A 14,456-nucleotide genomic window follows, 5' to 3' on the forward strand; every position below is an offset into this window, starting at 1 on the left:
CCATTATGGTAAGATCTTACACAGCTGTACTTCAGTTTAGTGAGCTCAGTTCTCTGGGTGTAAATCAGTTTAATAACTTGCTGGTGGCAAGACATCTGTCTGGGGTATAGAGGATGTAGTGGGCAGTTTTAATATGAGAAAAGGCTAGTAGATTAGGTGGCTGCAGTCACTTAGGCAAGTGGCATGCAAGACAATGAACTTTTGTTAATGAGGGTACTTGCAAACATTTTCTGGGCAATTGTGACTTGAGTGCAGATGTTTTTGAGGAGATGTAGTGGATCCAGTGTTTTTGTAGAAAGGCTATACTCTCTCCATCCTCATACATGGGCTTCCCTCCCATCCTACAGTTGGTAAATATGCTATCTTTGAGATCACTGTATGCCAGAGGAGTGGAATAGTGGTGGAGTGGATGGGCCAATGTGGCGTAGCTGTAGAGTGATGGATTCCCAAATACAGGTATTTCAGTTTGAGGCTTGCGGGCCCAAACTTACTGCCCTGGTAGAATCCAGTCATCAGTAGGCTGTACAACAAAAGGACAGAAGTCATAGTAAAAGTCAGGAAATACAACACCCAGTAGGATAAAAACTCTATCATCAATCTAAACAAACAATTCAGAGGGCAATTCAGGTTTACCAAAGCTAGTTTTGAGGTAAAAATAGCCTCCCAGGCCAAGGGCAACCACAAGGTTTTCTTTAACTGTGTGCATAACCTGAAAGGCTGAATTCAACAATGAGCAGAGCTAATTGTGAATGGAGCCACTTAGACAGAGATGGATGTTATAGCAAATCTGCTGGTTGAGAAATTTATCTCCATTAATGCACTCTCCAAGGCCAAGAATACTGCATCAATGGGCTCTGTTAATATCCCAGGATACTTCTTAAATAGCATAAAACATGTCCTGTCAGGACCACTGGAGATACTATTTAACCTTGGCCTCAAGTCATGCTTGATCTCATGTAAATGGATAACTGCAACAGTCATCTTTCTGCATAAGGGTGGACCTTCTATGGACCCTGAGAACTACATTAGTCTGACTAGTTCTCGTATTCCAAGCCATGTAAAGAATTGTTGTCAAAATTATTAATAATGACATTGGAAACTTCAAGACACTGGATCCAACCCAGTTCAATTTTGCCCTGGAAAAATCTTGCCTACTCAGTCAGGTAGGCAATGGATCTGGGAAAATAGTATATACTACCTACCTTGACCTGGCTAAGGCATTTGATACAGTACCCCATTCAGAAATTGTAAATAAACTCACAAAGTTGGACATAAATCCCCCTGTTACAAGCTGGAAATGCAGGCTGGCTCTCAGATAAGACACAGGAAGTTAGGACAGGGGAGTCCAACTTCATAGAGGCTAGTCACTAGCAAAATCCCTCTGGGCTCACTGCTGATGCTTCTCCTGTGTCACCTACCTTTCAGAAGTCACGGCCAACATATTAAGGGCCTCTGGCAGGCCAAGTTTACAAATGATTGCAAACTGGGTGCAGTCATAGAATTCGGGTCTATTACCTGATCGAATGTTAAAATCACCGACAACTAAAACGCCGCACATAAACATCGAACTGCAACATCACCGACATGCTAAAATGTTGTAAAGCAAAATATCAAACACTCATATTTGGCCAACATCCCGTTCTGTCTGCTGGTAGAGAATAAAACAAAATTAAATAACTATATGACTCACCTTCACTAAATGTAGTGAAAAACAAAGTAAATAACCACTTGTGATATGTACAAGGAAGTAAACTATGCATAAATTGTCAAAAATAAACTTCTGTATGTATTTGATGCTCGTGCATTTATTTTGTGCATTTATTTCCTGCATTCTGTTATAAATTTAGTACTACTACACCTTTAAAAGCATGGCTTTTATATCTATCTATATCTGTCTCTCTCTCTCTCTATATATATATATATATATATATATATATATATATATATATATATATATATATATATATATAAAGATATAGATATATATCTGTCTATAAGGGTGTACTATATGTTATATTTGTATTACATTATCACAATGGTTATGGACCGGTACATTACAAAGTTGTACCAAACTAACAGCATGTTTTAGCTTTATTCAAAACAAAATTAACAACATTTACATTAATTTTGTTTAAATAACATTTGAAATTTAAAGTTTTGTTTTAAATAACTTGGAGAACTGCTTTAGAACTTGTACAGAATGCCACAGTTATGTACCACGTAACTAAACAGAGTGTTGCCAACTATAACAGTTCGGTATTTTGTTTTTCAGCATTTTAACATTTCGATGATGTTGCAGTTCGATATTTACGTGTCGGTGTTTTAGTTGTCTGTGATTTTAACATTCAGTAAGGTAATATAGACCCCTACAATTCCTCCATGACCCTAAAATCTTTCAGAAAGGGTTAATATAGATAAATAACTAGTGCCATAAATGCACTTTACTCGATGCCAAGAGTAGACATAGTAGTCAGGCATTTGGGAGCACATGTAAGCAATAATTTGGCTTTTGACCAACATGTGTCTAAGGTAGTAATGAAATCTTTCTATATTGCTCAATGTCTAAGCAAGGGTATGGCATCTAGGTCCAAGGAGGTTATCATTGCACTGTACTCTGCCCTCATCTGACCAGTCACTGAGTACAGTGCCTTTTCAGTATGTAGCTAATCAGGTGACATGCAACAAGTGGAACATCCACAGAGGTTACTCACAAGAAGAATACAGGAGGATAACAACATGTCCTATGTGGATCACCTCAAAATTCTTTCCCTATACTCTGTCTCCTACAGACTATTAAGGGGTGATTTGCCTGGCATACAGTGCTTCCCTGGATCCCACCATGATTGACTTCTTGCATATCCATTAAGACAAATACCATCAAAGCTACACAATCCAAGACTTTAAACCTTGCTTGTGACATAAATAGGCTATGTTGGAGGGACAAGAATGTGTCTCAAAGAATACCCTTTCTCTGGAACAGGATCCCATATGTAAAGCAGAGGTTTTCCCTGACCCCCATACAAGTATTAAATGGATTAGTGGATGGTAAATAAAAAATTTACCCATGGTCTGTCATCTATGTCTCTAATGGCTAGAGGCATCATGTAAATGTTTGACCACACAGGCCTTAGCACATGCCTGAAAAAAATCTGGGGCACCAAATTTGTTGGATACATTTGGGATGCATGGTTAGGCTCAAAAAGGCCCTGGTGGTCATTAGCCTAGTATATACCTATGAATGTGCAATCCCCCCCAGCTTTTCTGAATTACAAGACCCAAAAATTTAAAAATTGAGACCCGGTTCCTAGCGCATACACAGAGATTTTTCTGTATTCCTCTAGCACTTTAAATAACTCACATTTTCAGGCCTGGTGGTAGGTTGGCATAATGGTTAAGGTGTTTACCTTACAAGCACAAGGTGCAGGGTTTGATTCTCACATGGGGTAATTGGCTAGGCTTAAAGTGGCCCACAAGGGCAGTTAGCCTAGTACTAATGTATGAACCTGTGGTTTGCCAGCACCCTCTCACCTCCACCCCCAAAAAGTGTATGTATGTGTGTGTGTGTGTGTGTGTGTGTGTGTATATATATATATATATATATATATATATATATATATATATATATATATTTCTGCTACTACTTTCCATATAAAATTGAATGTTCTTTTGATTAGGGCATCATGACCCATGTATCTCTCATACTATACCCCAGTCTTTGGACTGACTTAGCCTTCTTGTGCTGGTGGTTGTCACTAGCTAGCTCTCTGTTTTCATTTCTATGAAGGTCTTTGTACAAGCCTCAGACTTCATATAAAAGGTTATGATAACATAGTTTGACCGGTTAGCCTGGTTAAACCAATGTGCTGTGACCATTCAGAATAAGTGAACCATTCTTTGCAGTGCTTCTCATAATGTTTTCATTTGTTACAGCATGTAATGGTTCATTTTGACTGGCTGAGTGTTTTGTGGGAGCTATGATCTGTCATTTCTAATTTTTATTAATGTAATGTTATAGGAAGGAACATCCTCATCCCCAAGGAATTATTATGCATTTTGTAAAATGATAAACAAGTGATCTGTTTAGAAAAAATATAGACTAAGGCAGCCTGTTGTATAGTGATGGATTTCTATCTGCAGAGCCACTATGACCTAGGCCCAGCCAGTGTCCCAAGCAATGGAGAACCATCTAGAGGATATAATGAATTCATGACATGTCATCATGCAGTTGTATGTCTGTATTTAGCAAGTTAGAATAATGACTCAGGAAGCTATTATAACTGAAGTTTTACTCCACTGAATGTGATATTTTTCAAATATTCTGTGGTATTACATTTGCTCATTTTGATAGCAAAATGAAAAAAACATATTTTGGCTATCCCAGTGACATAGAGGGGATTAAGCCCTGACTGTGACTCAGACAACCAGAGTTTGATTATCCGCTCTGGCATCTGAAGGTGCCAGGAAAGGGGAATGATGAGTGTGCCCATCCAGGGGGCAGAGACATGCCTCACTCTCTCTCTTTGTCTGTAGTAGATTTCAGAGAGAGGACTTAGAACTGGAGGGTATAAGAACAGAGTTAATATAGCCACCATACAGGCCCAGAGTGGGGCACAAGTTCGAGTTGCTCCTTATTGCTTCCCCCCAGCCTGACTCTGACTTTGGAACATAGGGCTGGGATATAAGGCTTACAGAAAATCATCTTGGCCACAGTATGATGATTCCAGTTCCCTGTCTCTCCTCCCAGACTCGGAGAGGATCACATAGCTTGTGTTGTCCAAGAGGTTCTTTCCTTCTGGAAGGACGGGACACATTCAGCTAAAGGATATATGGGAGTGCTTCCCAGGGCAAAGTCACTGAACAAATGAACCTGTAGAGGGAGCCAGGGGATCCAAAGTCAGCTGTAAACTGAAACAAAAAAAATGACAAGACATATGAGGTGATGAATGGAGTAGTTTACAGCATAAACCAGAAAAGGGGAAACGCAAAGAATCCTGAAAGCAAAGAAATGAGCATTGCTATAAATGTTCCTTTACGGTAAAGGAAAGCAGCAAAAGGTAAAACTTGTACTGGAAGAAGTACTGCTACTTGTATAAAATCCTGTTCTTACAGCGGTCTCTCTCTCTGATTCTGATTATATTTTCTAAACCAGCAGCCTTGCTACCTGTAAAACCCAAGTCATATAATTCATACATGTGCATGACCACTAATTCATGCTACTCCTGTGTGACATGTGAATAGTTGAACACTGAAATGAGCAAAGTTTCACTGTGCCACAAGAAGTGGAAAACTAATAGTATTCATCTCAACTATCCCTGATTTTTCAGAAGTCCCTGTTTTTGATGCAAATTTTAGTTCTGTCCCTCCTAATCCATCCTAAAACTGGTGACTTTTGCAGAAAAGGTGGTAAATTACACTTAATAAATAACTATAATTTGAGTTATAAACTTTTTACTTCATGGGGAATGTATTTTAATTCACATTCTTTTATTGTCTCAATGTCTCAAGTTTATTAGCACTAACATTTTAAAAGAGTGTCTGTTTCTGGATTTGTCTCCATTTGTTTTGAGAGTTGTCCCTAATTTGCTGAGGGCTATGACTAATAGTATTGCTTTTGCACTGGGACCTCCTTCCATATGTGGGAGAGGCAACCCACAATTATGTTGACTTAGAGATTGCAGTACCTCAGAATAAACGGACTAGTTGGTTGCAGTACCTCAGAGTAAATGGCCTAGATGTTTTTTATAGAATATCGTGTTTTCTTTACTCTGCAATAGTGCAATCTCAGAGTTACTCTAGCAGTGATATGGTTGCACATTCCATTTCTAAAAAAATATGCCAATTTATACAATTTCATTTGAAAAGTATTTCTACAGACATTCTTAAATCATTGTTTACTCATTAAATGATTAACTTTAAACCTTGTTTAAGTGTATATTTGGTGTAAAAAAAAAAAAAAATGAGAGAGCAAGAGATGTCATGAATCAATACAACTGATTGTGGCAAAAAGCCAGTTTTACCTATCCTGCAGGTAAGAGAAGGAAAGGAGCTGACCACTGTGGACTTTTTCGTAGTAGGGATGAAGAAGATACCAGCAAGGCTACAGATAGTAAAGGGAGACTAGCAGTAGTAGTTTGCATAAGCAAGAGCATAGTTCACATTCCAAAATTGTTATTCCTTTAACACCCTTGGGGATAATAGAGTTAAATACCCACATCTGCAAAGCCTGTGCTTGTTGGAGGTATAGCAGGTGACTGAGAAAATTATTTAAAAAAAAAAGTATAGTCTAATAGTCTAAATAGGTTCTTTGAAGCAGAATCCCAGTGGCTTCTTTCCAGGGCTCTGCCATCCTTCTGAGATTTATTAGAGTCTGTGCTGTCACTGCTTTCTACCCTTATTCTTTGGAATTCTAAGATGAACCCATTCTGATTCACTTGTGACATTTTCATTAAATTTCAAGGTGTTTTGTTTCTGGCAATTTCCTTATTTCTTCCCTTATCCAGTATATTTAGATTATGTACTTTAGGTAACTCTACTTCTTTTTGGAGTATCGCATAGAGTAATTTTAATACCGCTGTCATTTTTATGTTCCGTTCTTCACCACCTCTCATTTCAGTATATTTTTCTCTTCACTTCAGAAAATCATTTTAAATGTTTTTATATTTCTTCTTGTGCTTTGTATAATGCATCTGTCTGACTGTCCTCTGTTTCTCTGTGATTGTGTACTCGCTTGCCTCTGCATGCCACCTCATCTGAGCATACTTCTCAACCAGTGTTAAAAACTACAGCACTCTTGCTCAGACTGTTTAGAAGGAGGCCAGAAACAGCATTTTCTTTTGCACAAAACACACTGCAGGTTAATGGTAAATAATGCTTGTATAGACTTAATTTAATAGTTTGTGCCCAGATATAGAGCTGACTTCACTAAGAATGTAAACATAGCCATTCACGCAAATGGTAAATAGGATGGCAAATTCATAACCATTGTTTTGCCTTTGATAACCCTAGCAGCAGTTTTTTTTATTTTGCTGGCAACATTTGTTTCCTGAATTGTTCCTGTGTTGAAAATTAATTTCTTCTTTTAGTGTATTAAGCATTTTATGCACTTCTATTCCAATAATATCCACCAACATAATGCCTGATGATGTTAACTATGCAGTATGATGACTTCAGATCTGTGTTTATTGAACAGTTTTGTTCTTTGGTGGCTACAAGTTAATGTCAAATAAGTCAGACAGTTTATTAATTATTGTGTGCTGCAGCATACCATGCTCCTTGAAGCATTATATCCTTTTGCTTATATTTTTATCAAAGATCTGTAAACCACATTTGACTTATCTTTTATAGGGCAGCGACAGTGTCTGCAGTGTGCCAGCAATTGCAGCAAGTGTAATGAAAGTCCAGAAACATGTACTGAATGCAAAGCAGGATTCAGGTAATGCAGTGATATTTATTTATTGTTAGTAGTTCTTGTAGCTGTCAAGCAATCTTAGAAATGCCATTTTCATCTTCCTGTATGTGCCTTTCAGTACTGCTTTCTATACTAATCCCTTTTTGTTTTTGTCCTCTTCAAGCTTTGTTTTCTTTTTTGCTTTCTCTGGTTCTGCCCATCTGCTGAACAAAGCTTCAGTTTGCCCTCACTCACAGGTCTGCCTTTAAGTGTTCTGCAAACCATTTCTTACTCGCCCCTAATCCACATAATAACTACCTTCCTCTTTTCACCATCCTTCCAGCTCACTTCCCAAAATGTATTCATTCGTGACTATTTCATTCACCCCCCTCTTCCTGCTGTTCCGTGCCATTTTGCAGTTGGTAGTCACAGCCCACCTGCTGTGCAAGGGGATGCTCTGCCAATTTGCTTACTAGTCTCTGACTTCAGAGTGGTCTTATAGCTGTTATAAAGGCACTGAAAAGGATTAATGGGAAATGTTTGTAAGTACCATTGGAGATCTAGTCAAGAAATTTTGTAAAACGCAGTTGGTATGCCAATAAAGTACTTCACAGTATATAAATGAAGCACTTTCAAACAGATATCCAGCTTATAATCATTAAATAATCCACAAAGCCACCTGCCAACAACAGAACACCACCCAACGTAAACTGGAAAGTCTAACACGGATGCACAATAAATGAAAACCGAAGTTAGAATAAAAATATGTTTTTTAATAGACCATATAGTAACAAACTAATAGGTATTAAGTGCTTTCATCCACACTAAGGTGATTCTGATGAAGTCCGCCTTAGTGTGGATGAAAGCGCTTAATACCTATTAGTTTGTTACTATACGGTCTATTAAAGAACGTATTTTTATTCTAACTTCGGTTTTCATTTATTGTGCATCCGTGTTAGTTTCCAGCTTATAATCGTTGTTGGCAGTTTAGACAAAAAGCATTTCAAGGGCTGTTGGTATACTGATGAAGTTTGTTAAACCTTTTTTCTAGTAGACAAACACTGACATGTGCTCCTGTTTAGTTTAAGCACTGAGAATTTGTATTTTGTTCTATAGTGAAGCACGTATGAGTCTTGCATTCTTCTTGCTAAAAATGTTTAGTGAGTTTACCAAACTTCCTTTTGGCTACTGCTTTTGTCATCCCCTGCTACCGCACTCTGCTCATTTATATTGTACATCTGTCCATTTAGGCAAAACAGTAGAAACTTCAAATGGCTGTCAGTTACATAATATGCATATAGTTTCAAATTTTCATATACCATGAACATGTTTCCTTAATATAGGAAGGGAGTGCATGTCAGCTGGACATGTTGAAATTTGTGAAGTATAAACGGATGTATGAACATTCTGCATCTTATTTGAAAAGAAAACTAGATTATTTTTGTCTTTGAATAAGTCTGTAACTGTTATGGAGTGTACTGTATCAGAAGCACTGCTGTATTTTTTTTGTTGTCTGAGACTGTTGTATGGACTTTCAGAAAAATCTGTACAACCAAACAGAAGTGTACTTCATCACAGCTGCTTCTGTCCTTTTTTCTAGTACTATTACTTGTACTTTTTGAGCCCTAACAGGCAGGAAGCTGCTTCATCATATTTTGATTTTAGACTTGGACTTCATTTACATCCTGAGGTTCCAGTTATTAGCCATAATTACTTGGAAATAACTATAGATCCATTTAGATATTTTCTGTCATTGGACTACCACACGCAAAACAATTTTATTTTTTATTCCCTGCACAACTGAAGTGCTGCTTTGTTTGGATAATTGCATCCTTTGTAATAGTAAATTGCTTTTATGTATTAATCGGGTAAATTTTATGTCTGAGGTCTTATTTTCCTAGTGATGCGTATCCCCACAGCCCTGATTTGATTGTTGCTATCCAGTATTTGCATCAGACTAATAGTCTGTTAGTAGCATACATAAATATAAGTAAGGTTGTACCTTCATCTGAGAGTTGTAAGTAACTCCTTCTAGGAAAAGGTGTGTGTGTTGCTCTCTGAGAAAAGGTTTTAAGTCTCAGTTACTGAGCTCAAACTGTGATGAGTGAAATCCTAGAGAGTCGGTGATTATAACCTTTTTCTGGAACTAACAATGTACAACTTGTTTGGGTATATGTGTTGGTCTCATAATTCAAGGCAGTAGTGTACAACATTGGTTTTTAGGCACCTATGGACAGTCACTCTGGTGCTTACATGTTTGGGTGCAATTGCTGTGGATTTGAGCTGCATAACCCTCGTCCCCTGCTGTCCATTGAAGGCATAGTAAAAAAAAAAATTTGTAGTGTAAATGTACAGACATGTGAATTAGAAAATGAGCAGAAACCTGATTTAGTTTGAGGATAAACATTTATGAAGTTGGTTGTGCTTTTATAAGTCATTTGTCATGTTAAGGTCCTACTGCTTGAATTCTATAGTTTTGATGAGTTGAGTCAAAAGGGAGACAAAATGCTTGAAACATCATGATGTGATCAAAAACATAATTAGCCCTATTGAAAGGGGTGCCTGTCTTGCTAGGAACAATGTGTTTTATATCTAATGCAGACCAGGGATTGTAGCAAATAAGGGTTACTAAGAAAGTGCCAAGTTTTATTCTTTTAATTCTCCTGTTCAGTTGTACACCATGTAGTAATTCATTGGCAATATTTTTGTTTCAAAGTTAAGTTGCACTGATTAAGAGGAGCTGTGTTAAACTGTTTTTTTTATAACAACTTTATTGAATTGTCACTTATGACACAAGCAAACTTACATTTATATAAAAGTAATCAAACCATATTAAGAAGCTGAAATTCACAAATACATCACATATTTTATATGATGTAATCAAGCCAACATGACATAAACTGTTCAGTTCCTGCCTTCTCTTAAACCTCATTCATTTTTTCTGCATGTATTGTTCCTACAAATTCCATTTTGTTCTATGTAATTTGATCCTACCCTTTCCTAGAGATCCCACTTCTGTTCCTTTATCTCTGTTACAGTATTCACTCCTTCAAGCATGGTTGATTTAGACTTTGATTGCCACCACCTATTAATTGCTTTTTGGCAGCCACCAGAATTAAACTTAACAAGGCTTTACTCTGTCAAGATAGTTCAGATCCTGCATCCTAGCTCAGCCAAATAATTTCCTTAGTTACTCATTTGTCACCCAGAATTTCTGACATGGTAATCTGTAGGGAAATATTTAAAGTCTGCCAACTCATTGCACAGTGAAAACAAATTCTCCCAAATATCTTTATTCCACATTACACCTCCATTTGCAATCTAACTGAGGAAAAATTCTTTGCAGTTTTCTTGGGGTATAAAAGTACATGTGCAAACACTTCTAGGCAAACAATCCTAAATCTTCTAGACTTTGTTGTATATGTGTGAGCCATACATATATCCTTTCATTGTTTCTTTGTGAATTGCTTATCTAATTTCTCTTCCTAATCTTTTCTGGCGTCCTGTGAGTCTTATAGTTATGCAATATTTCATATGCCCCAGTAATTATCTCCTTTTTAACAGCAGCTTTTCCTCTTGATTCAAGTAAAAATATAACTAGTGCAAATCTTTTACTTTGGATTCCCCTATCCCTTTTGTTTTGCCTATACTTTAATATCAATTCCTGATAGGGAAGGCAGTCTCTAGTCTGCAGTCCAAAAGTATTTTGGCCTGTTCCCATTCTGTTAGTTTCCCCTCACTAATTATTTGTCCCCAATACCTTGGTTCCTTTGCCAGCTCCCTCCAGCAAATTGTCCTCCTCTTGCCTATTCTCTGTACCCCTAGTTGCAGTCATCTCTATCAGCAGAACCTCCTTTCTCCATTTCTGTGTTGGCTTAAATGTTGGTGTACTTTCTGCTGCTTTAATATTCTGTATGACTGTTATTCTCCTTAGGGATCCAACTCTTTCCTTATTTCTTGAGTTCACCACATCATCACTCCTGTCCACTTTGAATTATAGCCGTCTGCTTATGTTCAGCTTAATGAGGCTTAACTGTGCATCTCTAAAATATCTCTTCAAATCATGTAATCTTAAAGCTCCTTGTTCTGTTGGATGGATTAGCTTATCCTACTTGACTCTTCCCCTCACAGATAAAATCCTTCAAATCTTTATTAACTGCTATTTACAACTTCTCTGGTTGATAAATATGCCTGACCTGTGTATAAAACTAAAAGCGCTAAACACAGTTTACTGCTTGTATCTCACTATCGATATCTATAGACAAGAGCTTAGTGTCTGATTTTATATTATCTTTTGTTTAGTCTCTTCCCACATATCTTTATCTGCCATAACAGCATCCTTTTTAACCCATACTCCTAAACAGTTAATTTTATTTTGTTCCCATACATATGGGTATTGCTGAACTAGTTTGTGTGTACACAGTTTACAGCTATAGACTTTCTTATCTTCATTAATTTTATATCCCAAAAAAATGGAACTGTCTCAGAATATTCCACAACACTGAGATGTCCTTTTCTGGTCTTATTGGGTATAAAATATCTGCAGATAAAGCCAACTTTTCTTAAATACCATGCCAATTGTATCCTTGAATTTCAGTCCATTATTGTCTTTGCCAATGGTTCTAAATGTAACGCAAATAAAAATGGGAAGGACAACACCCTGCTTGGTTTCTATCTTCAGATGCAACTTCTAATAAAGGAAACCTCCCACTTTGACATTTGCTTCCAATCCTTCATATATTCTCCTAATTACCATTTTTATTGCATCAGAAAATACAAAATGCTTCCACTGCTCTACTCATAAAATCCCAGTTTACTCTGTTGAATGCTTTCTCTGAATCAAGACGTGTCGTCAGTTGTATTTTCTTACATTCTGCCTCCCTCTGGATCATCTTTCTATTAATGTTGTCAGATGTTTTCCTCCCCTCCTCCAAACCACATTGATCCATCTCTATCAATTTTGGCAACACCTTTGCCATTCTTTGTCATTATATGTTCATAGGTTCATAGATTAGTACTAGGCTAACGGCCTTTGTGGACCATTTTAAGCCTAGCTTAATTACCTTATGTGAGAATCAAGCCCTGCACCTTGTGTATGTAAGGTAAGCACCTTAACCATCATGCCAACCTTGTAGACATAAACAGTTCATAATCTTGGTTTTAAATTGAATTGGGCCTATATGAGGCTGGATCTGATGGGTCTTCGCCATCTTTATGTATTACAATTAAAAATATATTTTTCTCCATTATGTTGGTTCTTCCCCTCTTTTTAAAATACTGTTAAACAAAGCCTTCCAGATATCACTTTCTTCAATACTAACTTCCACCAGAATTCCAACTATTCCTGGAGATTTTCTTACAGATTGGTTATACATTGCCATTTTTATTTCATCTCATTCTGTCTTGACTGTTACTTGTTGAACTTTATCTACCTCTAACCTTGGCATATTGAAGTCTTCCATAAATATTTCCATTTGTGCTTTTTCTTGATTTTCCCCACTTCACTGCATTATACATCTCTTATTATTTTTCTTGTTATAGATTTCTTAAGTTTGGCAACAACCCTGTCTATTTTCTGTTGCCTAAGTCATTGTGCCAGATGTTTTTGTGCTGTGGAGTTGTCAAAAAACAGTTGCTTGTGCATACCATGCAAGTATTCCCATGTTTTCTCTTTAGCACTTTGCAATAGTGCCTCTTCTTCAAGACCCCCCTTGTTCTGTAATACTTTAACTTTTATCAGCCCTTCTAAATAGTTCTAGTTACTTCTTAACCATATCTTTTTCCTTTTATTTCTACCCTGTTTTTAAACTTTACTTTCATTTTTTCACCATCAGTAGCTATAACTTCTGGAGTACTTACTATTTTTCCATAATAATGCCTGAATAGTTTCTACTACCCATTCCTTAACTTCCTCTCTTTTTTAAAAGGTATGCAGGGAAGCACCAGTGTTTTGTCTTTACTTCATTACCTTATATTTTTTATCTCCGCAATCATTGGTGCATGATCTGAAATAGTTCTTGAATGTGAGTCAAAGTTCTCAATTAAATGCACATTCCTGTGAAATAATCTGTAATATTCTCTGAGTTCCTACTACTGAATTCATGTCTTCCATACAAATATTTCATAAACATCTTCAGAACTGTAGCCTCTTTTGTTATATTTTCCATTCTAGGCCCCGTATACAATCCTCATTGTTGTAAATCAAATTCCATTCCCCACCTATAATTAAAATTCCCTACTGAAATTTGATTATTTCTCCCAAAAATGTTTATGCTCCATAATAGCAGTTTTAGTTGGAGCATAAATATATGCTACTAAAATCCTCATCCCTTGCCAGTAGTTCCTTACTACCACAAATCTGCCATTATCTTTTTTCCTCTTCTATCACTATTGGAACTCCTTTAGCAACTAATGTAAGTATGCCTATTTTCATTTGTCCCAGATATTCAGTTTACATGGATTTGGTCGTACAGCCAATTGTCAGACACAACATGTTCGAATGCAGAACGCCAGTTCCGCATAATTGTGAATGCAATTATGTCAAAACACCAGACATCCCCCAACTTTTTGACACATGGTAGCGCTTGTTTAGGTGGTAGAGTGGTTGGAAATGTCTAATTCCGAATTTTGTATGACATTCCAACCATTCGACACCTAAATCTTCGACATATTAGTTTGAAGAAAACCCTGTTCAACATTTCGTTGTACGACCAATTCCATGTAAACCATATATTCTGCTCAGTATCCACCCTGAAATCTTTAATCACATTCACATACTCGGTTCTTTCCAAATGTCTCCTGTAGCATTGCTATTTGCACTCTGCATTTCTTAATATAATTTAAATATTCTGTCCTTTTTGTCTGTATCTGAGACCATTCCCATTCCAAGATAACATGGAAAGTGTTGCCATTACAAAAAGTCATTATTTCCATCTGTTATATACAGCAGCTTTTTTAAATGTCTATTTCCAGCTTTTGTGATATACTCGTCCACTAATGATTGGTAGGTTTGATCCTTAAAATATTTTTTCTTATCAACTTTGGAACCTATGTCACATTTTACAAGACT

The 14,456-nt window shown here is 36.9% G+C and overlaps 1 protein-coding gene across 1 annotated transcript in view; it reads left to right on the plus strand.

Moving 5' to 3' along the window:
- Nucleotides 1-14,456, plus strand: part of PCSK6 (proprotein convertase subtilisin/kexin type 6) — a gene marked incomplete in the record, with an annotated part of 1,289,931 nt that overhangs the window by 1,096,100 nt on the left and 179,375 nt on the right. Inside the window, 1 exon segment of the mRNA XM_044078680.1 lies at nucleotides 7,345-7,432. Coding sequence (XP_043934615.1) covers nucleotides 7,345-7,432 — 88 coding nt within the window.

The sequence above is a fragment of the Protopterus annectens genome, chromosome 7.part1 (assembly GCF_019279795.1).
Source record: "Protopterus annectens isolate FY-2018-M chromosome 7.part1, PAN1.0, whole genome shotgun sequence".
Lineage (NCBI taxonomy): Eukaryota > Metazoa > Chordata > Ceratodontiformes > Protopteridae > Protopterus > Protopterus annectens.